The 26,088-nt window shown below is 52.2% G+C and overlaps 1 protein-coding gene across 17 annotated transcripts in view; it reads right to left on the bottom strand.

The window, feature by feature from the left end:
- The window catches only part of UBAP2L (ubiquitin associated protein 2 like), a 52,274-nt gene that overhangs the window by 4,103 nt on the left and 22,083 nt on the right, over positions 1–26,088 (bottom strand). For all 17 annotated transcript variants that reach the window (XM_050930790.1, XM_050930794.1, XM_050930798.1 and 14 more), the window contains 16 exons: positions 22,890–22,942; positions 21,259–21,344; positions 20,029–20,200; positions 18,693–18,894; positions 16,934–17,211; positions 16,210–16,382; positions 14,097–14,274; positions 12,543–12,597; positions 11,810–11,984; positions 11,226–11,298; positions 9,482–9,677; positions 8,877–8,965; positions 7,735–7,788; positions 6,969–7,050; positions 4,126–4,343; positions 3,918–4,023 (listed from right to left, as the gene is read on the bottom strand). In XM_050930790.1, coding sequence (XP_050786747.1) covers positions 3,918–4,023; positions 4,126–4,343; positions 6,969–7,050; positions 7,735–7,788; positions 8,877–8,965; positions 9,482–9,677; positions 11,226–11,298; positions 11,810–11,984; positions 12,543–12,597; positions 14,097–14,274; positions 16,210–16,382; positions 16,934–17,211; positions 18,693–18,894; positions 20,029–20,200; positions 21,259–21,344; positions 22,890–22,942 — 2,190 coding nt within the window. The remainder of the gene's footprint in view (positions 1–3,917; positions 4,024–4,125; positions 4,344–6,968; positions 7,051–7,734; positions 7,789–8,876; positions 8,966–9,481; positions 9,678–11,225; positions 11,299–11,809; positions 11,985–12,542; positions 12,598–14,096; positions 14,275–16,209; positions 16,383–16,933; positions 17,212–18,692; positions 18,895–20,028; positions 20,201–21,258; positions 21,345–22,889; positions 22,943–26,088) is intronic.

Here is a 26,088-nt window from a genome sequence, read left to right as displayed (position 1 = left end):
CACGGCCACGGGAGGTAGGATAACAAGTAACGGCTCAATCTGCAGCAAGGGAGATGTACGTGGGATCAGGAAAAACTTCCTAGCTCTCAGGGGAGTTAAGCATCGTCATAAGCGTCCGAGGGAGGAGGTTTAAAACAAGTTGGACAAACACCAGTCTTGGCTGGTCCAGGTTTACTTGGGCCTGCTTCAGCTCAGGGGCGGGACTCGGTTACTTCTTCAAGTCCCTTCTAGCCCAGCGTTTCCAGGATCTCCTGGCTGCCACAAAGAAGGGATGGAACATTTCCCCATCTCCTGAACTAGCCAGGGCTTCGTAACCAAGGAGGTGGGGCTGAGAGCAAGGGGGCTGTGGCCACAGTGTGCTGGGGGCAGCAGGGGCGAAGCACATTCCCGCCCCTACAAGGCACAGAAAGGGCAGGACAGCCCCTTAGTAAGCACGCTCATTAGGAGCGGGCTGAGTCTAACGCACACCTGAGTCCAGTGCTAGCTAAAGCCCTTGGTTTGTACACAAACGTTTGTGGGGACTGAGCCCACACACACATACACGGAGATTTCACTTCAGCTCACACCTTCCCAGCAGACTTCGGCACAGAGCAACAGGTGCTGTCGCTCAGGTCTTGGGGGAAGACAGATGACAGTGGGCTGCCAACTAAGAGTGGCCTGAGGCAGAAATGGATCTAGGTTCCTGGCTGCTGAGAAGTCCCCTGGCCTTAAGTGCTGACCTTGGCAGTAAGAAGAGTGGCCTGTACATTTCCCACCTCCAGTGCACCAAGGACAGGCTGGAAAGGCCAGGGCAGGGTCAGCGACTCACCGGGAGAGCACAGCAGCAAGAATTACTCTGATTTACAGGTCATGGTGGGGGACACAGACCAGCTGGGCCTTCTCACCCTGATGCTGTGCACAAATACTAGAGACACCTGCCATTTGTCAGAGCCCGGCGGAGACAGCACATACTGTCTGGTGTCAGACAAAGTCCAGACTGCCAACACACATGCAGAAATCTTAGAGAAATTCCAGATGACTGGGAGAATGCGACTATTGTGCCAACATTAAAACAAGAAAAGACAAGCAGGATGACCTGGGTAACTACAGGCCAGGCACCCTGACATCAATCGCAGACCAAATAATGGAAAAGCTGATACAGGACTCAGTTGATAAAAGGAATTCAAGGACAGGAATATACTTAACGCCAGTCAACCTGGTTTTACAGAAAATAGGTCTTGTCAAACAAGCCTTACTTCCTTGAGATTCCAAGTCCGGGTGATAAAGGTAAATGCACAGATGTAACACACTTTTGGAAGGTGTCTGACTTAGTGCCCCACGACTTTCTCATGGAAAAACTGGCACTGTACAATAGCCGTGGGATACACGTTACATGGATTAACAACTGGCTGACATCTCAAACACCCATTGACAACTACTAAGTCAGACCCTGTTGTGACGAACTGGGAAAGTTCTTAATGTTTTCTCTGAATACTGTGTTGGTGCCTCAGTGTCCCCATGGCAGTTCTTAAGTATCTGGCAGAGCAAAGGGCCAGTGCACCTAAATGCCTGACCCTCTGTCTCCTAGCAACTGATGGCCTGGGCCCCTCCCCTGCAAAGGTGCCAGCTGAAGGTGTTGGAGACAAAGGGATCAGGTGACCTCCTGGCCCGGGAAAGGGGCTGAGGAGAGAGGAGGGGCTGGGAGGGGTTGTTAGTCTGGAGCTGGCTGGGGTCAAGGGTGGAGGGCAGACCTGGGGGTCTGGCTCACTGCCCCCCAGAATGGACCCAGCCGAGGGGTCCGGCTTGGGACCCCTTGTATCTACAAGCTCTGTATAGGCCTTGTATCTACAAGCTCTGTTTTAGACCCTGTTCCTGTCATCGAATAAACCTCTGTTTTACTGGCTGGCTGAGAGTCACGTCTGACTGCAAAGTGGGGATGCCCCAGGACCCCGCTGGGGCGGGCTCGCTGTGGGAAGCGCACGGAGGGGCAGAGGATGCTGAATGCTCCAAGGAGAGACCCAGGAGGTGAAGCTGTGTGAACTTCTTGCCCTGGAGACAGTCTGCTCCAAGGGAGAGGAGGCTCCCCAAAGTCCTGACTGGCTTGGTGGGGAGCAGTTCCAGAGCATCGCCCGGTGACTCCGTGACACCTGTTCAACAGTTTCACCAGTGATCTGGAAACAAATATAAAGTCACTGATGATGAAACAGAGACTGGCAGAGTGATAAACAATGAGGAGGCCAGGGCACTCAGCAAGTGCAATCCGGATTGCTTGGTAAGGTGGGCCATTTGAATAAAATGGGTTTGAACAGAAAATTATACATCTAGGAACAAGTAATTCCCTACAGACGGGGGGCTGTCTCTCGGAGGTAGTGACTGATAGCAGCCAAGCAACTGAACGCGAGCACCCAGCGTGATGCTGTGGCAAAAGAGGGCAGATGCCATCCTCAGACTTAAGGAGAAAGGAGGTGATTTTACCTCTGTACTTCACAGACGAGCTCGATGCTAGAACAGCACGTCTGGTTCCCATGCACGTGTTTCCAAAGGAAGCTGAAAACATGGAGAAGGTGCAGAGGCCCCAAAATGATTTGAGGGCAGAAGAAAACGCCCTGCAGTGAGCAACTCCAAGAGTCTGATCTGTTCAGTTCAACCAAAAGATCAAGGGGTGACTTGATATGAGTGTGGACCTTCACGGGGAGAAAATCCCAAGTAGTGAAGGGCTCGTCAATCTAGCAGAGGCAACGGAACAAGAACCAATGGCTGGAAGCTGAAGCCAGACAAATGTAATTTAGAAATTAGGCCTAAGTTTTTCTCAGTTCAGGGGATTAACCATTGGAACTAACTGCCAAGGGAAGGGGTGGATTGTCCATCCCCCGATGCCTGCAGACTAAGACTGGCTGCCTTTCAGGATTATGAACTTTAGCCAAAAAAGTGATCGGACTCACTACAGGGATATGTGGGTGAAATTCTCAGGCCTGTGACACATACAGGAGGTCAAACTAAGTGATTGAACAGTCCCTGCTAGTTTTAAATGCTATCTGTCTATGAGAGCGATGCTCGGGGAGCCAGTAATCCAGCATGTGACTCTCTGGAAGGGTGTGCAGTGCTCCGTGCATCCCATACAAGCTAACTCAGGGATATGGCTGGGCCGGTCCAGAAGAATCAATATGCTGTACAAGGGTGCATCAGGGCTACTGTCTCTCTCGAGTCCACTCTCGATGCTGCTGCAGATGGGAAAGAGAAATGTCAGCTATGTCATTCAGCTGATGGCTAAATCCTGCAGCAGCTCTGAAGGGCTGTACATCTGTCTGCCCTCCAGGCTAGAGGTCACAGACAGTCAGGAGAGCAAGAAGAATTCACCCAAGTGCCAGGGGTCCTGGCCACCCCTCTAGAGCCACACGTGAATATCTTATAAGTCATTCCCAGGAAGCACTCTGGGCCCTCACTCTTCTCACTCACCCATGGGCAATCCACCAAGAACAAGGTGTCTGTACATAAACAGAGAGGACATCCCAGCATCTTCACGGACAAGTTGCCCCTCAACCCAGGACTCCACAGCACTGCTTCTAATTAGCCAGCAGGTGCCCTCCCTATGAGGTGTAAACGCCCCTGGATAAGCAGCCATTCTAGCCCCAGGGCTCTTGAAGTCAGTCTCAGGAACGTTGGGCACAGTCCGACACCAGGATGATTTTTGATGGATCTCCCGGCCTGGGATTGAAAGTGGTGTTTGCCCAGCCTGCAGCAGCACTTTGTTTCCAACAGCAGCCCGGAGAGACCCAATGCCAAAAGGCATCGTCTGTGACAGCCCAGCAGCCCAGAGCAGGCAGACTCAACGGACTAGCTGGTTCCAGCCCAGGACAATTGCCCGTTTCCTCTCCCGTGACTCCCAACAACGCTCCACACGTTACAGACTGACTGGCTGGCCACCGAACGTCTCTTACCAGTGCTGTATCCATGAGAGCCATAGCCGCTGGGCTGCTGGAAAGGGGTTGCTGACGCGTTGACGCTGACATTCACACCATGCTGCTTGGAAGAGGTAGGAGCGACCTAGAGAAAGGAAGGGGCCAGGATGGTGAGCACGGGGCCAGCCAGGCTCCTACGCCCTGTCTCCGCCCCACCCCCCGAGGCGTGGGAAGCGGGAGCACTCACAGGGAACACGGCGGGCCCATACTGGAAGGTGCTGGGGAGCCCTGGTACCCCTGTGTAGTATGGCAGACTGGTGTAACTGTAGCCAGGAGGCAGAGCTGGGTTCAGGAACGTCTGCTGCGTGGTATGGTGTGTCTGCGTCTGGCTCTGCTGAGGCTGTGCCAAAGTTGTTGCTGGAGCAGGGGAGGAGGCGTCGCCTCGGCCAAACTTCGTGAGGTCACCTGGAGCGGGGAGGGAGACAGGTGGGAATGAGGTGGCCGGGCTGAGCGACAGATATGTGAGCGACTGCTTTGCACTGGTCACCTTTCACAAGGATCTCAAAGAACTTTGCCAACAGCCGGCCTCAACCCCCCATGGGGGACAGGTGAGCAAGGCTCAGGGCGGGGAGCTGGCTTGCTCAGGGTCACAGAGTGACAGCTGCAGAGCCAGGAACACAATGCAGGCCCCTGCCCCAACATCCAGATGATCCTTTGAGGATTCCAAGCCATTAAATCAGAGGGGCCTGGTACACTGAGAGAACTAATCTCGGACCCCTCTGCAGCTAGACCTACAGACACACAGCAGCCACGCAGTTCCCAAAGCCCCTTTGTCCTCTGTGCCCCTCACAATCCATAGCGCAAGCAGACTCCAAAGGGAGAGGGGTTCCTGTAATCAGCTCCCCAGGGGCGAATCGACATGACAGTGTCCTGCCGAAGTGCTTCAACAAGCCCTTATAGCAGCCTATGGCCTTCACACTCCAACCCCCGCACAAGGGAGCGAGACCCACCCACACTGGGGTTTGTCTGAGAGACTCCTACAGGCCCCACTCACAGCCCGAGCGCCAGACGCACCAGGATCTCGCAAGTAGAGTCCCGCAGTTTATGGCGATTCCAAATGAAGCTTGGAACAGGCCCAGGACAAAGCAGCAGCTCACCAGCGACTCCAAGCTGCAAGGGTAGGTGTACACCGGGGGGCCTGCGGGGCTCAGGCTCACGGGCTGTTTAACGGCAGTGTAGGCGTTTGGGCTGCAGCCCAGGCTCTAAGCCCTTGCAAGGTGGGAGGGTCTCAGAGCTCAGGCTGCAGCCCAAGCATCTCACCATTGTTAAACAGCCCCTAGCGGGTGCGTGAAGTGCAGTGTAGACATACCCTAAGAGCCCTGCCCCGTCAGCCAGTAGCTGCCCGGTGCTCAGGTCTCACTGAACATGAGAGTCAGATACTGACGAGCTGAAGATGTGAATAGTTTCTTTTTCCAATGCTGCTCACACCTCTGTCCTCTCCATGCCATGGCAGAGACCCAGAACATTGCAGGGGCCCAATGGCCTGCAGAGAATACTCGCAAATATCACTTCCTCTGCTCCCGCCAGCAGCTGGCCCTGCAGACTAGGCACAGGCCGAGGGGTCTGCGAAGCCTCCATTTGCATTTCTTTAAGAGCACCTGCTCGCTCTACCCTGCAAACACTCTCCCCATTCAGAGCACACACAGTAAGGCAGTGACTTCTGCCGGCAGCCAGCTCCAGGACAACCACAAACACCAATTATGGCTCCAGTGCTAACGTGGCAAATTATGCATGTGGCAGCCCACCAGCCTGGGGCTGGGATTCTGAGTCCAGCGGGCTGGTCCAAAGCCCTTCCTGCCTGAAGCAAGAGGAGAAGCAACGCACAGGAAAGCAAAGACGAGCAGCTCAGGAGCGAACTGCAGGCCTCAGTGCTGGAGGTGGGACAGAAAGCCCCTTTCAGGCGAGGTGGCCCCTCCTAATTCCAGCTCCGGACTGGTCCCTAGGGCGCATTTGCTAGGGTGGTGCCCAATAAAGATCTGAAATGCCCCACCCGACTCTTCCCTTGGGACATTCCCCAAAGCCAAAAGGAGCTGATTTTCCAGCTCTTCAGCCTGAATTTCATGCTGTTACTTCTCAGCATTCCTGTCCCTCCTGTGTTTCAACCCTTCAGAAGTGCTGTGCCAAGTCTTCATTTACTCACTCTGATTTAAGGTTTCGTGTGCCAGTAATAAATTTTAACGTTTTTAGAAGGTCTCTTTCTATAAGTCTATAATACATAACTAAACTACTGTTGTATGGAAAGTAAATAAGATTTAAAAAATGTTTAAGAAGCTTCATTTAAAATTAAATTAAAATGGAGAGCCCCTTGGACCAGTGGCCAAGACCCAGGTAGGGTGAGTGCTACTGAAAAATCAGCTCAAGTGCCACCTTCGGCGCACGTGCCAGGAGGTTGCCAACCCCTGTTCTACTCCCTCCAAGTATCTGCCAACTGTACCTTCCCCTGCTTAGATGCTGCTTTGCCAAGCCAGACAGGCAGCTCTTCATCTGCCTGCTCAATGGATCCCTCTAGATATTTTACTGCAATGAAGTGTCCAGTCATGGTCACACCAGAAACGGGACTGTCAAGAGGAACCAAAAGGAACCAATAAAGCCACTAAGCTGGTGAACCACCGCAAGCCATGGGTGGTGCCTGCTCCGCCAGCCACCCCACACTCCCGAGGATAGAACCGCACAGTGCTAGTCCCAGCAGGGCAGTGCACAGGAAGCTACAATGAACAGCAGGAGTTCGAGTCAGCTCAGAAACAAATGGCTGGTGTCAAAGCCCTTCCCTAGCATGGCAGGTTAAGTGCAGGGTGAGCAAAGCACAGGAAATGCCACACACTCAGTGGGAGAAACACACCAGGCTGAGCTGCAGTCAGAGAGGCTCCAGCAGAGCCTGCCACGTGGAGCATCCAGAATCTAAGAGCTCCCCTACATGGCTGCTTCCAGGTGCAGCGTTAAAACTCATGCACACAGAGATTTTACTTTCAGAAGAAAACACTGCCCAGGGCTCACACTACAGCCAAGCCACCCCGAACGCCTCTCTCCTACCAGAATACGGATTGCTGCTCAGGCTGCCGTCTCTTCCAGTCAGCGGGGTGGTGGGGGTAGGGAATGGGATGCTGTAATAATCCTGAAAGAGACATGGAGAAAGCACAATGAGCTACATGCTGTTACAAAGGTGGGCCTCTTGGAGAAACAGGATTTCCAGGCTGCAACAGCCCAGTGTGTTGGAGTAATGCAGTTCAAATCAGTCACATGGTAGGCTGATCGCATCTGGTAGCAACTCCGGATTTTCTCTTGCATTTACCATCCCCCTGTCTGGCCATTAGAAGAGCTAGAAAGGGTTTACTGATATCCATGCTCTTTAAAGGTCCAGCACTGTACCTGCAGCATCACAGCCATAGGAACAAGAACAATTTCCCTTCTGCTGACATGTGCCACATCCCCGGGGCAAGCAGTTCCCTGTCTCTGGAGACAGTCAGCACCATCCGCCCGCTCACAGTGAGCAGAGTGCTGCTTGTTTGGACTCGGCTTCAGAAACCTACCGTCCCAATCATCACTGCTGGCCAAATAATTAATGCTACTGGTTCCCAAGTGCCCGAAGAACATGTGGAGGAGCTGAACTGATCAAATTGAGTAGAGTGACCTCTACAGAAAGCACCACAGCTGTATACATACGGAATCCCATTTGCTAGTCTCTCACAAATATCTTACAACCTGGCATGCCTGTCTGGATTCACTGGTTAGGTCCAGAGATGCAGGCCAGCTGCTAGGATTAGAGAAGCGCCTTACAAATCTTATTTTACGCACTCACCAATGGGAATCTCGTCTGAAGCATCTGCAAGTCGTCATAACCATACACTTGTGGCTAAGAAAGGAGCAGGAGATTGCGTTAGGTACATAAATCTTACAGCTCATGACCAAGTAGCCAAGGCAGATCTGAATAACCATGTCCATATAATTATCTGACCAATGATGAAGACCAGCCCCCCCATGACAACAAGGGAGAGTGTGACTGGAAAGAGAAACTGCTACGGGACCTGGTCAAAGATCTCTAGTTCGCTGATGTGCAGTCTGGTGCCACATGGGATTCCAGGGCTCATCAAATATCAGTGGGACAATCCTGCTTGTGAGTAGTTTGCAGGAGTTGTATACGGAAATCTGCAACTTCTCTAGTTTTTCTCACACACAGACAGACAGGCACACACACGCTTGTATCACACAGCTAAGATTGTGGGCTCTTAACCGATAGAGCACCTCACAGCCACCCGACAGAATGGTGACTGGTGTGGAAAAGCTGAACACGCCAGCTAAGATCTTTAGTTCAGTCTGTCACCCTGGTCCCCAGCTCTTGGGAAAATTCTCCAGCACAGGCACTGCAATCAGTGCTCCAGGGATCCCACTTCTCTACCGTACGGAGAAAGCTCTGTGGTAAGTCCTAGTGCCCCACTGCTGCCTACCTCCCATTCCAGCTGTTTGCACATTAACCCACCAAGGAGCTGGCACTGCTCCAAACCTCCGCTCCCAGGGACCTTGGATCAATAGGTGCTGGTGGCTGAACAGGCTGGAAACCAGGGCTCCTTGCTCTGCATTGCATGGGGGTGGGGAGTGTCTGCACATGCGCTACTTGCTGGAAGTTAGCAGCTCTGACAGAGTCCTCCATCAAGAACACCCCTGCAGTCATCTCCACCAAGTGACACTTACCCCTGCACCCAGATCATTGCTCCCTCCCGCAGGGCCCTTTTCCAGCCGAGGGAGGGGCCTCCCACCCTATTGATTAGCTTTTGTAAGAGTTTTATGTTGCAAGTTCAACCAGGTGGTGTCTGCTTGACTGCATCTGGTACCAACTCTGATTCTTCTAGCATGCACTGTCCCTCCCTGCTAGCTATAGAGAGCTAGGAAGGATCTACTGGCATGCTGCACTTCTGCAGCCCGCGGCTCCCCAAGCCCACTCACCGGATAGGCATGTAAGAGCCCTGGAGCCATGATGTACGGATTAGGCAACAGTGGTGGAACTCCAGGAGGGAGGTTGGGAGGGGCTTTTCCTGATGAGGAAAACACAGTTACACAGTGAAACAAACACTGATCAGATCAGCTTCTCCCCCGGCCGCCACCCAGATCAGCTTCTCCCTCTCCCCCCACCACAGGCAGCGCCCCTCCCCCCAGTACCAGATCAGCTTCTCCCCCCGGCCCCGAGGTACCAGATCAGCTTCTCCCTCTTCCTCCCCTGCCGCCCAGTACCAGATCAGCTTCTCGTCCTCCCCCCAGTACCAGATCAGCTTCTCGTCCTCCCCCCAGTACCAGATCAGCTTCTACCTCCAGCCCCGAGGTACCAGATCAGCTTCTCCCTCTTCCTCCCCCGCCGCCCAGTACCAGATCAGCTTCTCCCTCTCCCCCCACCACAGGCAACCCCCCTACCCCCCCGTACCAAATCAGCTTCTCACCCCACCCCCACCCCCCTAGTACCAGATCAGTTTCTTGCCCCACCCCCACCACAGGCAGCACCCCCCGGGTACCAGGTCAGCTCCCCCCCCTGCCCAGCAGCCTCCCTCCCCAAGTACCTGCTGTTGTGGCCACAGAGCTGCGAGTGGAGGCTGTCACTGTGGAGTTGCTGCTGAGGCTCAGGCCCAGGCTGCTGACGCTGCTCAGACTGGAGGAGACGCTGACCACAGGTGGGGCAGCCGAGACTGTGGTGGAGGAGGTGGAGAAAGTGCTAGCAGAAGAATGGAGGCTCACTTCACTCTCCACACTAGTGTGCTAAAGGAAGGGTGGGGAGAGAAAGAGTTAGAGGCCCAGGCACTGTCCATGTAGCCAAGCGGGGCGAACCCCCCCAACACACACAGGAGCAGTATGCCGGGGGGAGGATGCACACAGCTGTCTGGACCTGAAAATCCAGAACTGCAGCAGCGAGATGGCTTTGCTGGTGCACTGGGCATGTAGCTCTGCAGTTGGGCTCTCCCAAAGCACAGGCCTGCATTTAGTTACATCTCCAGCTATCAAACAGTACCACATGGCTGCAGGCAGAACGAAATGCAGCCAGGGAAACTCGGTGCAGCAACTGAGCATCTCCCAAAGTCACAAGGTAGAGGAGTTAACCTACACTAGGAAACCAAAACCCGCTCTGAAACCTCCCCTCAGTCACCAGGGCAAACCTTACGGTCCCAGGTTTTAAGGGCTCCCCTATCCCTCCAGCACCCCGAAACAGGCAGCTAAGGAACAACAAGGGGAAGATGGGTGAGAAAATCCACTGAAGCAAGACTCTGTTGGCTCTTCACAGCCTGTCACCTACTCTGCAAATAGGACAAAGAGCCACCCCTTTGGCAGGTTCCCTGTTCAGACTCAGGTGAGATCCTCTAACATCAGACTGCTGCAGTCACAATCTGGGGAACTGGCTGCCCAACAGCCAGCCTGAAAAACAACCCCTAAGACTCAGCCCAGGACCTAAGGCTCTTCAAGCTACTGATACAGGATGAAAAGGCCCTTCGGTCTGGAAGGGGCAGTACTGGAAGAACCCACAATTAAAAAGGAAGCAAAACCCCTAAGCAAGCCCAGAGCCTTCCCCAGCACACAGGGAACAATACAGTACTGCAAGAGAGACCAGGAGAAAAGGACTGCTCATCCCATCTGTTACTGGAGTAAGTGCAATGTCCCAGGAACACCCAGCTCCCTGACGCTTCCAATAAAACCAAACCCTCCCCTGCTCCCAAAAGCAGAGAGTCCGGAACCTCTGCCAGGTATTTAAACACACTGAAGGCAGCTCCAGAGCAATCCCAGGAGAGCGGTGTCTGAACACAGGCTGCTGTGAGCGCCAGCCGCTCTGGGCTCAGTATTTCAGCACTGCCAGCAGTCGGTATGTCGGAGAGCTGCAGTTCAATCAGCCAGTCTAGTCTGACTGCATCTGGTTGCAACCCCAGGTTTCTGTGGCATACGCTCCTCCCTTAATGGCTACAGCAAGCTAGGAAGGAGCTATTGGTATGTGACAAACAGGCACGGCCTCTTCTTGCCTTGAACCACGGACAGGCGTGCAATATATTGAAACAAATCCCCCCTCATAACCATTAGATTGTCACCCAGCCCCCTCCGTGGCCAGCCTGGCTGAGCCCCGCCCCATCTCAGACTGACTGGCTGCCCTCGTTACTTGGTTGTGGGCAGTTCTGCCACCAGATCTACGTTATACACATTGCCTGCTGCTGCACCGGGGCCTGGCTTTCACAGGGAATGGTGCATCCATATTTCCAGTGAGTGGGGCCAGAGTAACAGGCGCTCAGTGCCTTAGCAGATCTGCACTGCAGTATCTGGACTCACCAGAAGAGTTGATGTTGATGTGCGCCCAGAGGATGTAGACGAGGAGAGGCTGTTCTGCTGGGTGGGTAACGTGCTGCAGGAGGACAGAAAAAGCTGTCAAGCCAACCACAGAGGTAGACAGCAGGGCTCCACTCCCCCTCCAATGCTGCCACACAGCTCCCTTATCTTCCTCCACAGGAAACGTCAGGTGCCAGGACAGGACTGTGTTTGGGATGGATGATCGACATGGAGGGAGCAACAAGACTGGAAGGCAGGTGCAGTCCAGCCCCTGGCAGCAAAGCTGAGCTTGCTTCCCAGACAAACAGCATGGGACATTGCAGGGGAAGATCCCTTGAGAGCACTCTCCTTGGTGGAGCCAGTGCTTCCCTGGCTCCTTGGCCAGGTAGGGGAAGGGGCACCTTTTCTTGCCAAGAATGACTGTAGCTCCATCACATGGTGTCTGAGTGCGGGGTTCCTGGAGGCCCCTCTGGACAGAGGAGGGGTGCCGCATCCCCACATGGGCAGCAAGTGGTCCCCTCTGCTCACCATTTCTGAACAGGGCCTAGCATTCTGCTTCTCCAGCGACTGGCATGCCCGGAGCTCACCTGCTGAGTTGGGCGGTGGTCGTACTGGGGAGCTCCTCAGCGTGGTTCAGGCTACTCAGAGCTGATGAGTGCTGGCTGGCTGTTGTCAGCAGGGATGATGCTGATACTGCATCGTTCAGAGGTGCGATATTGGGGGCAGAGGGGGAATCTGATTTCACCACAGGGCCTGGAGCACCTATGAATGAAAGCTGTGGTTAGGAGCCTTCTGAGCACTGGAACACCACCTGCAAACATTCCCCCTCCCAACAGCCCGTGGACGAAGGGGATACAGCATGAACTGGCGGCAAGAGCAGACAACTAGGAGATGGGAGACCTGGGGCTTATTTCTGGCTCTGCTACTGACCTGCTGCATGACCATGGTCAGGCCACTGCATCTCTGTGCCTCAGTTTCCCTTAACTATAAAACAGAAGCAATGATCCTTATCCAGTTTCACACAGAGCTGAGATCTATGAATGAAAAGCCCTTGCTAAGGGCCAAGGATCATCGTCAGGAATAGACTGTCCCACTACACAGGCACACAAGTTACATGACCTGAACAAAGTCACAGAAGCAAGTGGTAAAATACAGAACATTTTAGCATAAGCAAATCTAACAAGCAACACGGAGGTGACCAGCATGGTGAGGATTTTCTGCCAGCCTGGATCGAGGCTGCTGCTCACAATCCCCAAAGGAGCACAAGGCCATGTGTGGTGTGAGCAAACCCAACCCCCAACCTGTCATGCTGGCACTCACCTTCGACGGCCTGCGTGGTTTGTAACTGCGTGGGCTGCACAGAACTGAAACCATTCTGGAAAAGAAAGAGGAGAGTTCGGTATGGCTGCAGCTTGTCCTCTCTGACCCCTCAGCATTTGTTTAACTCCCCTCCAGGCCCATACAATAGCTCCAGGAGTAGACTTGTGACCATACGAATTGTCAAACCAGATCAGACACGAGCCTAACCTCGTTCAGGCCCCCCTCGAGCCTAACCTCGTTCAGGCCCCCCATGATTCCTTCATTCCACTGCAGCACCAGATGCTTCAGAGGAAGGTGCAAGAAACCTCCTAATCCCTAGTAGTTAGAGACCAGCTCAAGCACTGATCAAGAAGTCTGCATCTCCTCCAACGCAGATGTTTCCATTAACTATTCCCACTCTGGACGGTTTTGTGATCCATAGGAATGTACAAGCCCTTCTGGAATCATGCTATAGGCTCCCCCTCAGCACTACCCTTCTGCAGTGAGTACCACAGGTGGTGTGTGAAAAGCAGAACTGTCGGTTAGTTTTCATTTGGCCATCAGTGAATTTCACTGCAGGCGAACAAATCTCAGCACTGGGACTCTTGATACCAGTGCATTTGGCAGGGACGTGACATGTAACCAACTGTGAGGGGTTCTCAGTACATTTATCAGATTCCACAAGACAAGAGGCGACACTAAAGGATCCTCGAGGCAATTCCCCCATCCCACCCAGAGAGGTCATCAGGCCACCCTAAGCAGCCTGCAGGGAAGCCCAGAAAGGGACAGACTCTCAGCAGCACCAGAAAAGAGAGAAGAGACTTGTTAGCTGAGCAATACCCCTCTCAGCAGCTGACCCAGGTGCGGCGTGGCAGGTTCCAGCGGACGGTGTGTGCAGCCCTTGGCCAGAGAGAGGGGAGACACTAGGGATCACGGGAAGGAATGAGAAAATCCCACACGTTCCCCATCCCAAGAAATAACTGATCATCCGCTGCTGGCACTGCAAACGCACCGTCCACACCAGCACCCAGGGGGCCACACTTCAGCTACAAGACCCAGATTACACCTGTTCCTGCTTGGGGCTAAATTAACGATGAAGCTCCAATATATACCAAATATTGACAGACCCTGCCACTAGCTGGTGTTGCAGATTTTGCAAGGAAGTTACAGTGGAATGAAGGAATCATGGGTTTCCACACTCATCTCTCCATTTAAAGTGACCCACTCCCACCTCTCCTCCTTCAGTCCTGAGCAAGGCCAGTTTGCAGACAACCATCACATCCTGTGGTGACATTAGCTCCACCTCTGCACAGCAGCTAGTCCCTAGCTCAGGCAGAGGAGAGGGCTTTTCCATAGCAAGCCAGCAAAGCTGAGCACTCGGCTCTCCCAGTTTTCCGGCTCTCCCTCTGCGTGATCTGCAGGGCCCAGTTATCAGCTTTTTGATTCTTACACCTTTCCTGTGCTGCAGAATTACAGCCACCCCTCCATACAGGGCTTCACACTCTGCCACGGTAAGACAGCACCTCCGAGAGGGGATGCACTGGCCCCGGAAGGCAGTCAAGGCCAGCTCCCTACCTTCGCCTGGGTCAGGTCTTTCTGGGGTGAGGAGGAGATGGAGTTTGGGTATCGCCTGGTTTGGGTGGATCTCTGTTCATACAGTGGTCCCTGAGCGCTGTTCTGGGAGGTATACGTTGCTGTCTGTATTGTGCCGCCCTGGTAACCAGACTCCTGGCTTTGATTGGACGAAGATTCACTAAACAGAAAGAAAGGAAGGCGTTTGTTTTCTCTTCAAAATGACCCTGCTGGGCTGGCAGCCTCAAGCCTTTGCTAAAATGTGCTAACCAATGTAGCTGAACCCAGCAGAGAAGTGCAGCCAGGAGAGGGACGGCCTCGCCACAGAGAGACTCTCACGGAAAAAGGCTTGTGGTGCTGTGGACTGAGCACTGGATGGAAGAAAGGAACTCCCAAGTTCTGACTGCTACTGACTCGCTCAGTGGCCCAGGCCAAGTCACTTCATCTTTCTGGGCTTCCTTTTCCCACCCATAAAATGGAGCTAGTACTTAGGAGGAGGCTGTGAGGACCGGCTAATGCAGGGATACTCAGAGTGAGGCTTGCAGCAGCTCTTCAATGGGTCTCCTGCCGCTATTTGCAGCACATGATGTAAAAACCCTGTGCAATTTAATTACTAACTGAAATTATTAACCAATCAGGATGCTTTTACTATATTATTAACCAGCTGTAGTTGATAAAATAATACTTGGTCAGTCACTTTGCTGGGAGAATGATATACATTTCCCCAGCCAGGCTGTTTAAATATGAATTTATAGCACTCCAGTAAATGAAACATGAATTCCCACAACTGTGACTCTTGGGTAATGCTGATAGCTAATTTGGCTCCTGAACCGCTGAGGTCTGAGTATCTCTAGACTAACGGTTCTGTAATGGATCGGGGATGGAATGTTCTGTATAAAATTAAGGGTGAAAAATCCAGGCAAGTTTTCCCCTTTCTGACAAACTCAGAGGTTCCCATCCTTGATAAGGAGAGAGAGGATATAAATATATGTGAAATCAGACTGGACAAGCACATAAACGGGGACACACGGTAATGCCTGGAGGAGGAACTGCCTAACGTTACAGGTCTTCCCCAGCAATTCCACCATTCCCCCCAGCTTTGAGCAGTAAGTGCACAGAACCCAGACACCACTGAAACCCTTGGGAATTACTGTGCCACGGACCTTGCACAGGAAGGGGTTGGGCAGGCAGGTCAGCTGTAAGTCACAGTTTACATTAGAGCTCCTGAGGCCCATTGACTCTCACAAACCACGACTGCTTCCTCCACTCCCCGGCCTGAATGCCAGACATCTCCAGTAACTCGCCCGGCCGGGACAAAAGGGCCAACAGTTTCCTGTTCAGCATTACATCAGGGCAATGCTGTTGCACAATAAGGGATGCTGGGGACTGGGAGGATCAGCCAGCCAGCCTAGGGGCGAGAACCCTTCAATTTGACAAGGCACGCTCGGTTTTAACGGACAGAAGTGCTCAGCTCTCTCCCGGTTCGCTACAGAAGTCTCCACAATTTGTATTTATAGCGTGAAGCAGCAAGCACACAGAACCTGTTCACAAGGAACAAGGCGCAGTTGTGCTGGGGATTCCCTCTCATTCTTCGGAGGGAGTGGTTTAACGGCAGCAGGAAACCTGCCCTAATTTACTTTCTGTTTAAGTACCGCAGGCCAATCAGCCATAGGCTTGTCTGAATGAGTCTGCTGGCAACTTAACTGTTTACTGTTGCATACGCTGTCCCCCCTTTATGGCTATGAGGCCAGCCAGAAAGGGTCTACTGGTATGCGGTAGAGTTAGGGAGCTCCCAGAACAGGTGGGGGCAGGCTGCAGGGCCAGCTGTGACACAGGCAGCTTGGACACCAAGGAAACTCCCACCCCACTGTGCTGTGGCTGGTACAGGAGACTCCAGAATCTCAGCAGTACAACAAGGTGCCCCTGTGGTTAGGACGAAGCTGTTTCTCCTCCTGACCCTGCAATGGGTTAGAGCATCGAGGCTCCTTATAGCAGGTCCACTGAGACCCAGACGGAGCTGGAAGCAAGGCTGCCCCTAATGGCTAAGGAGCAAGTGCCACCTGCCTCTGTCCACCATGGGTACTGGGGTGTTTCCCTGTGCGCCCCAGGCCTTTACCTTGCAGTGCTGGCATAGAGGCTGCTTTGAGACTGGCTCACAGAGGCGCTCGTCGTGGGCGTTGATTCATACTCCGAGAGAACAGGCTCCGAACCAAACTGTAATGCCCCAAACTGCAGGTTTAGCCCTGAGATATCTGCTGAGCCAGGCATTTCCACCGCAAGAGCAGGAATCTGCAAAGGAAGGAGGGGTCCCTGAAAGGCAAGTCACTGCAAGGACAACCGAACTGGGCAATCAGGACTTCACATGAGCGTCCTGCAGGCACAACAAATCAGACTGAAGCGGGCAGAGAAAATTCAACGTGTGCACAGCAGGGCTCTGACCTCAGCCTGCCCCATGCTTCAGTGCCACGATGCTAGAGCTAGGTCAGCTGACCAGCAGCCCCAGAATACAGGGATCAGGCCACAAGGGCTCACCTACGCTGATGTCTGCAGGGTTACAACTCTGCAGTCAGATACTGAGGTACTGAGAACCCCACACTTGACTTCAGTGACACCCACCCTCACCCTGCTGGAATTTCAAACACGCTCTTCCGTGGTCTGCAGGTGCTCTGGGCACTCCGGATTATACCGTGAACACGAATCTGTTCAGCCGGGAACACACAAGCCTATGAAGAGCCTAATCCAACTAAGGGTAGTCAAATCCAGCTCCGTTCCCATTACTGGGGGGAGGCTGCTACAATTCCAACACAGCTCCTGCTGCCACCTCCCTGCACATCCCATACCTTAGATGTCAAGGAGGCTTTCTTCTTCTGCTGTTTGAGCTTCTGCTGCACTGGCTGGGGACTGGAGGACTGGTTGTCCGATGACCCCGGGGACATCTGAGGAACAGGGTTGGTTTTGCTGGGCAGAGGGGAAGATGGGGGGGGTGGTGCCGTTGTAGCAGCTGTCACCACAGGCTGCTTCTCCTGCATGAACACCTCCATCATCGCTGAGGCTGGCGTGAAAGCCTGACGCTTGGTGAAGGGGCTGTGAACTGATGAGTCCGTTGGGTTCTTTAGATCTGCCACACAAAACAAAGTTGGATCAATACAGGTTGTTTTGTGAGAGCTAACGCTAGTCCCACCACTTCTAGGTTTCAGAAATGAAATAAATGTTTGAGAGTTTGCCCCTCCTTGGAGCCTTTCATCGAGCATCTCAAAGCTCTTCACACAGTTAGTTAACCTCCAGGGAGATATTAGGCCCCTCCTACATGGGCACATGAGGAATACCACTCCCAAGGGAGTCAGGGACTTTGCTGGGAAAAGAACTGCAGGAGTCCTGAGTCCCAGTCCAGCATTCTAACCAGACCCCCGCCTTCTTCCGCGGGCGGCGTGCCGACGTGTCAAGCATTCCACCTTTCAGCTCAGCGTGCAAGGCCTCCCTGCGGCTCTTGCCACGAAGTTTAGGGGAGGAAAGAAGCAGATCTAGTCAGCAGAGCTTCTCCATCACAGAACAACTGCAACTAACTCACAAGAGAGTACGGAACACCGACTCTCACAGAAACCTGTCTTCACTTCCCTTCCCTCCTCTGCAAGTTTGGCTAAACTGGATTGCCCGATTCTTTTGCTTCACCTACCGCATACCCAGCAAGTAACACCCAGGCCTTCCTCCCCTCAGTACGGCTGCGCCTCCTGTACCCCTCAGCACCAGGGCTTACTAAAAGCGCCTCCCATTCTCTCTGCCTCTGCTCTGGGGCTCCTTATCTGAAACGCTCAGAGGATGCCAACACTGGCAGCTGCTGGAACAGGGCTGAGTTTTTCCTCAGCTCGTATTTGAGCCACAACCATTTCCCCAGAGCAAGAAACAACGTGTAGGAGCTGAAAGAACAGCATCAACACTAGATCATGCAGGGCTCAGAGAGACCTTCGAAGCGCAGAACAGCGAGAGCTGCTTTTGTATCACAGGTATTCCCCAGGGCCAGGAAAACTGCTTCCTTTCCCCACTGGCCTCTGGCATGAGAGCCACCAGCAGAGGCTAGTTTCCTTTCCAAGGGGCCTGATGAGATCAGCAGCCCAGCTCCCTCCAGCAGACGGTGGCTGACACATGCCTGTGAATCAGATCTAGTCCGCGGGCTTGCTCCTGGGCTCCCAGCACTTGAGGCCACCACTCCCCAAATTCCTCTCTGCAGGTCTCTGCATTTCAAGAACATGCCAGGCTACATAAATGGCAAGAGGACTGGTCAGCAGATACCTGCGGGTGGAGTGTCCGTGTGGCAGGCTGGCAGTGCTGAAACAGATGCCAGTGCAATGGGCTCATTTCAGCTGCTGGGAGCAGAAAAGGGACGAGGAAAGACCCTGACACGGTCTTAATGAGCAATAATTACTCTCCAGTCAGACAGCAATTAGATGCATGTTCCCTGAGATTATTTCTGAATGGCAACGAGCCCAAAGGCTCCAGGGCTCGCATTCCCAATTGAATCCTCCATGCCACCCACTGCAGCACGCTCTGCAGCCCTGCCTGCAATCAATTTACCGCCTGGAAACCGGGTCCTTGCTGCCTTACCATACTGCACGAGAGCCGAGGACTGTGCTGGGGATCCCATGTCCCAGGAGGAGGAGGTGTTGCTCCCGCCAGGCTGGGTGTGCTGAGCAGCCAGCTGAGCCAGAGCCTGAGCTGTCTTGAACTGCTCCAGGAACTGAGAGCCTGTGGTGCTGCTGCTTTTGGCCTCTCCGACATCTCCAAACCCCTTCCCCAGCATGCTCACCTGGGGTTTTAACAAGGAAAGGAAAAGTCACCACTAAAAGCAGGGGCTAAGATTTCCAAGGGCAGGCCTGAGCTGCACGAAAGCTGAGTGCCCCTGCCCTGCGTGTCACTGCGCTGCCTGTTTCACACACAGGCTTTGCGTCTAGTGGATGTATTGTGGGTGCTGTCTGTAATGAGAGGCTTTATGCTCGTATTGGGCCCTGTGCTGCGCGTGATGACAGGTTTCAGAGAATGGACGCAGCACAGCTGAGCTCTCCAATAAGGTAACAGGTGGATCTGCAAGAATCCCTAAGTGCCAATGAAAGTCCAGGGGGCTCCCGCTCCCCAGTCACATACATGCTTTGGAAAATGCCACCCATCGTTATCCTCCCAATCCTTCTGCCAGGGTGACACAAAGAAGCAGCTGTCCAGCTCCAGGCACCTCTCTGGGACCATTTCAACAATTCCCTTCTTCGCTCTTCAATACAGGACTGCTGGGCTCTCAGCGGCTGGGGGGTACCCATGCTCAGCTGCTGGTTGGCCAAGAACCAACCCTGCACAAGCTAAGCCTGAGATGTAGGGACTGAGAGGAAGAGGGACATGCAGGACAGAGCATAGTGGCAGCACTCGCATGCCTTAAGGAACAGGCACATTTGGTGCTTTGAAACCAGGGTCTGTCCTTGGAACACATCACCTCCTTGAGAGGGAGAAATTGGCTCTCTGTGAAGCCTCCAGAAGGGTACAGAATAGGAGACACCTGGCAAGGCTACAGTCACAGGCCCAGCTGCCCAGACACACTCAAAGGCACGCTCCCTTGCTGTGGTTACCACCCTCAGTCACCCTTTCAGACAACACAGCTCACAGCTGCTCAAAGACTATGGGATTTGCTTTTCCCCTTTTGTAGGGAGAAAGAGGCACGAGGCCTGGAGTTAGCAAGGACTGAACACTGCTCCCACACTGAGGCTACCTAACTCCTATGAACCCACAACACTGGGAGCCACGGGCGCAGGCTGAAGCTGTAAGACACACAGCCCGGGGATTCCCACCCACTCTGCCCCTCTCCCATTATGCAAAGAGAGGGTCTCAGAAGGTGGCTGAGAACCACTGAATTCAGCAGGTGCCATGCCTAGGCAGAGGTGAGTGGCAGCTTCCTTACCATGCTGTGATGAGGGAAGGCGTTACCAGATGCAGGCTGGGATAAAGCCGTCTGCTTGGAATTGCTGAACACCAGAGGCTGGGCAAGAGAAGGGGCCTGGGTTGAATCCAGGTTTGATGACTCATTCTCCAGAGAAGAGGGTGTCTTTCCTAACAGCACCGCAAGGTCAATTCTGGGAGAAGGAAAAGGATGAAACCACCAAGGTTAACTGGAGCCGTACCATCCCTTGAGGGTTAATAGCTTTCTACTCCTGCCAAGAATGCCCTTCCCCACCCCTGTGACCTCAAAGAGAGTCACACTACACTACCTCAGCAACCGTCTCTAGCAGTCTCAAAGGACCGACTGAAAGGAGCAGCCACCTGTACCTACTACAAGTAACCAAAAGGAAAAAACAGGCCTAAGAGCAACTACTACGTATGGGCACCTGGGCAAGACACACCTGTGCTACTTATCAGCTAGGCTGAATAAGTGGCGCGAATGTAACCCTGCCACACTACTAAGAAAAGTCTGGCAAGCAACATAATAGACAAAGACAGAAAGGTTTACGCTTGGTAACCAGGGCAAACAAATTAAGTTATACAAAGCAAGAGTCATGTCCAAGCAGGTAAAACCTTGACTAATAAATTAACAGGCCACTGATGTAACTGTTGTCCTGGGACCAGCAACTGACATGTTAATGGTTTACACCTGCAAACAGTTCATTGAGCTCGACATGCAAGAATAAATCTACGCTCTATGGAAATAATTCTGATTGGACCTTTTGGAGGAACTCAAAGCTTTTACAGACATGAATAACCCTCAAATCCTCCTGGGAAGTAGTTAAGCATCTTGGCTAAGACGTTCAAATCGGTCTAGGGGATTTAGACACATGCCTTTCATGAAAAATCAACAGATGTGCCTAAATCTCTTAGTCTGATCTGAAAATCTCAAAGCTGTTTTACAAAGGGAGAATTTGATGAGCCCATGCCAGCGATAACAGAACTTGGGAATTCCAGGCTTCCAAACCTGGGCTCCAAGCACTTAGCCCTTCCACTCAAACTCATGGGAACTTATTCAGAGCTCCTCAATATTGTCCAAGTGGATGGCCATCTGTCTTGGATGGTTTAGACACAACAAACCCTGCATCTTGGCAGGGCGTTAGACTAGGCGACCCTTTTAACCCTATGAAGCAATGCCCTGCCCCCAGACTACCATATTGCTATTAACATAGCATTGTTATTAAGCTATCACCTCTGGCCAGCTGTGATTGTCACATTCTCTGCAGGCAGAGGCACTGAAGACACATTGGAGGCAGTGAAAATCTTGGTCTCTGAAAGCTAGAAGACAGAAGAGGGAGGTAACCCACATATTAGAACCATGCTTTAAAGCTCCGAATAAAGAGAGATTTCAAAGTTAAAGCAAAAATGCAAAGAAACTGGGGCTGGGCAGAACATGTGCAGGAAGGTTCACTCATGGCATCCCACAAGAATCAGTGTGTGGCTTGGGTGCTGACCAGAAACAGCCAGCCCTTGGTTTTGCCTGGGTTCACCCTCCTCAATGACTCAGTCAATCATCTACCAGGCTTAGACAGCATATCCACTCAGTGCTGGTAGCCCCCTCAGTCAGTGAAAAATCTGTTGGGAAACGGGCATCTGGAAACTCACCAAGTGCAGCACCCCAAACCCACCCGACATGGAGGAGGAAACATCTGTGAGAGGAGAGTCAGCTGAGCCTCAATTCCCACAGCCAAGGTGAGGACTTTGGCTACTGGGCCAAGGACCCACAGGCCTGCTAGGGCGGTGAGGAAGAACTGCTAAGTTAGGCCCTGAGTCAGCAAAGCCCCCTCAGATGTGCTTGCATTTCACTCAAGTCACAGACAAGCTGAAGTGCTCTGCTGAACTGGGTCTACAACCAGCAAAGGGGCAGTCTGCTTTCTACAGCCCCAGGAGCTACTGTCTGAAGTCTAAGGAATGCTCAGGATAGATGGATGGGAAGTTTTAGAGCAGCCACCAACCACATAGTTTAGAGGGAACTATATTTGTATATAAACAGCTTTTATCCCTGAGAGAGAAACCCAAGAACGGTTGCAAGCACCTCTGCAAGTAATGGCAAAAAAAAAATCACAGAAAACCATCCCAGGCCAGAGCGTTTGCTTTGCGTGCAAAGGGCCTTCATGTAACACAAGAAAGGGTGTCCAGACTGCCTTCAAGCAGAGACCTGATAAGCGCAGGAACAGCTCTAACTGCCTGTGTTTCTACACACAGCACTAACACTTCCTTCGGACCGCGCCTGCAGAATGAATGCCTTTTCCTTTGCTGTCAACTCCAGCTGCCCAGCTGAAAGGAAGTGAAAAAATGCACAATAAAGGGCTCAGTCCTGCAGCCATTTAAGGTGATAGCAAAACTCTCCCTTGATTTAAATGGCAGCTGGATGAGGGCCAAAGTTCTAAGAACTTTAAAAACCAAGGCAAAGTTTCTTCTGAAGCAGTGGATTTGGATGCTGAGAACACAGATAAAGCAACAAGATGAAAATGAGACAAGCCACAGATTAACACAGAAGGAAGAGCTCAGAGCTCCTGGAAATGAGCATAAAAAGCACAACCTTGGCAATAAAGACAAGCAAAGGTACTTGACATTCTGCATCCAGACTCCCTCCCGCCAGCCCCAGAGTAGATATTACAGATCCACAAGAGGCCGAGCTTTCCAAGCTGCAAACTCGCAGTTTTAACTTTCCACAGAGTTCGGTAGCGACAATATTTAATCCACCTGAGTCCTGCAGTGCAGTTCCTGGAACAAGGAGCCTGGTTTGGGGCTATTCCTACTGTCCTCAGCTAGCAGGTTTTGTTCCCCTTCTACCATGGGGAGGGGATTGAGAGTACCTACATCTTCATTCCAGTCCTCTGTTCCCCATTCCTCCGTCGCTGTCCTCCATGCACCTACAAGGAAAGCAAGAGTTTGGGAAGTTTGCTGCATGTCGTCGTCCCATTTCTCGCAAAAGCCAGGAAAGTGGTTTGGAAGCATAGCAGGCAGCTGGATGGGTTCTTACTCAGCAACCAGGCACAGGCGAGAGGCTAAGAAAGGCTGCACACAGACACACCCCAACACCAAAGCAGAAACTCAGGGTATTGGGTTTAGCCAGGGGGCTCCCTGGGTTCTTCCCCAGCCCCTTTGCTCAGAACCAATAGTTTTCCTGCTTCCCCCTCTCCTTGCAGCAGCTGCACCCACAACCAGCTACTCCCAGCCCAGCAGAGATCGAGAGCACCTTCTCCAGAGTGCCTTCTGCCAGAGGTGGCGCCAAAGTCCAGCTCTCTTGTGGGACACCACCATGCAGCGAGACTGGCTAGCAATCATTTGGGTTTTCTTCAAAGGACACCGTCAGATCAAAGTTATTCCCAAGTTTCAGGGACTTTTATAAGACCCAAGAACTGAAACGTTTACCTGGGTTTATTTTTGTTTCAATGAGAACGTTTCCCTGCAGTGTTTGAAACCCAACACGGGGGCACTTTGCCTAGTGCATGAGACTCTGAAAGTGAAATCTACTAGGAATCTATGATTCATGAATTTTCCTTGCCCAATTTCAGACAAATGCAAAAGGTGAACAGATAAAATACTGCAGTGAAAAGATCATCATGTCCGTTTCAATGCTCCAAGGTTTCATTTATAAAGATAGAGAAATTTACATTTTTTTTTTACATTTGTTTTTAACCTGACTGCATCCTCTACAAGCCAGTTCCAAGTCCCTTGTCCCTCCACCCCTTTCCCCTCCACACACACACACTTAATTTTAGGTCCTGGGGTGGGAGTAGAGGTAGAGCATTTCACATCAGAAAAATCAGGGAACAAAAGCAGCCTGCCACTTTTCAGCAGGTTATTTTCACTCATACAAACCAGACTATAAAAAAGCCACACAGCCAACAGGATTAATTCTATAGACATATACAAGAATAGGACACGTTCTGCCCATGACAACACTGTAATCAGCTGACGAGCTTTTCAGAACTTGTAAAAGTGGAACATTTTGGTCTCTGTTCTTAGAGGCTAGTCAGACCCCTCCCAGATTTGGAGGGAAGGGGGAGGGGCATTTCCAGATAGTCTATCACTGTCAGGCCAAGATTTGAAAAGTCTCCCAGTTCCAGAGATGAAGCTGCTTGAGAGCACCAAAGAAGCATATTACTAGCAAAGCCTATTGTTTATTTTTCCTGGCAAACTGAGCCTATTCAAACCTCTAAATATTTTATTCTATTAAGGATCAAAACATTAATACAGTTTAATCCCTTGGGTCCTTGCAGCCTCCAGGCATCCCACGCTCAGAGAACCCCAACCCCCAAACGGTAGAACACAGGCAGGGAAGGAGTACATGCTACTCTTTTGGGGGGTGGAGAAGAGTTAAAGCCAGCTTTCCTCATTTCCCATCTACCTTTTTGCTCCCTCAGCAGCAGTGTGAAGGCTCCTTTCCAGGCCTTCAGGCACGACCGCCCGTCTCCCTACCCAGGCAGAGGGTAGGTGCCTCAATCCAATTGCGATTGGCAGAAAGCAAGAAACAAAGTCTGTGCTGAGAGACGTGGCCCTGGGATCCATTTTAAATTTCCCTCTCTCAGACCAGTTTTGGGAATAAGAGGAAGACCAGGGGGCAGGGAAGGCTACGCTAAAAACTCTTCAGCTTCCAGACCCATGAGAAAGGCTTTCCCTACATTCCAAAACTTCTCCCCTACCAGGCTGCTTCACAGGTGTCACATACCCAGTCCAGCCCTGTCCAAGATTTCTTGTGCGTGGAGGGGGAAGGAGAAGTGTATGCAAAGAGCTGCTTTCTATCCAAGATGCTCTCCAGAAAGGAAATGGATGGTTTCCTAACCAGCACACTGTATATCTACCTTGCTGAAAATACACCAAACATCCCACTGAGCTCCTGGCCAAGCGAGATCATCTCCAGCGAATCCAGCACTCTGACACTCAAGATGATGTCCTATTCAGAAAGACAGCAGATTGCCTGCCCTGCCCTGCCCTCTCCCGCCTGGTGAAAGAGTCTCTTCCAGGGCTGCTGCTTCTCTTCTTAGGGAAGGAGTTGGCTGCGAGAAGTATTATCCATTTTCAAGGCAGCAGAGGTGCAGCAATTGAGTCAGCTCGTACTGGATAGTGGTTCAGGTGACTTCCCAGACACAAAGCCTGCTCCTGCAACAGTAGCTAATCATTCCCTCTGGACAGCCTGGTGCCCTGTTGTACTCGCCATGAGCTTGAAGAGAGGGACTCCTCGGTGACCCCATTTCTTTTCTTTTCTGACATCTCTCCAACATTAACATTGGAGTCTGCTGCTCCCGTAACTGACCAGGAGGCATGCAGGTGACAAGTCACTAACTGGATACTCACTGACCTAATTCAGAGAAGAGCGACTAGGCTCAAGAAACTCCATGTCCTGGAATGTAAATCCAGATGCACACACAAAGGGGTGCAACACTGAATGGCCAAACTCCAGCAGCTGGTTTCACACTAACAGCTTGTGTGCTACCCACTGCTGGAGGTCTCAGCTCAGAGCTGCAAACCAGCCAAAAAAGGAACAGGAAACTGCAGACGAAAGGGACATGCAGGCTTAATCTTGGGGGGAAAACTGGGAGGAGAAGCAGGTAATGGAAAACCTGCACCCAAACCCTCACAGGATCCTTATCCAGAAAAACAGGCGTTGACTTCAATGGCCAAGATTCCCCCCTTTATTCTTCACGTTCCATGGTAAAGGGGAGGATTTGCCATCCCTTGAAGTCTTCAGATTGAGACTGGCTGCCTTTCTGGAAGATCTGCTTTAGTCAAGCAAGCTAGTGGGCTCAATGTGGGGATGACTGTGAAATTCTCCGGCCTGTGTGATACAGGAGCTCAGAACTGATGATCTAATGGGCCCTTCAGGTCTTAAAGTGCATAATAATGAAATATCCCAAAGGCAGGAAGCAAAGTGACAAGGCCCTAAATCTCTGAGGCATCAAGTGTGCAGGGAAGCTCAGAAATCCAGGAACCTCGGGGACATGTGTGTACAGGAAGGAGGAGCGGTGGCATGCCAGAGCAGCGACTAATCAAGGCATTGCTTACCAAGGAGCAG

The sequence above is a fragment of the Gopherus flavomarginatus genome, chromosome 20, assembly GCF_025201925.1.
Source record: "Gopherus flavomarginatus isolate rGopFla2 chromosome 20, rGopFla2.mat.asm, whole genome shotgun sequence".
NCBI classification, from domain to species: Eukaryota; Metazoa; Chordata; order Testudines; family Testudinidae; genus Gopherus; species Gopherus flavomarginatus.
The sequence above is the reverse complement of the archived record's forward strand: the minus strand, read 5'-3'. Positions and strand labels throughout refer to the sequence as shown.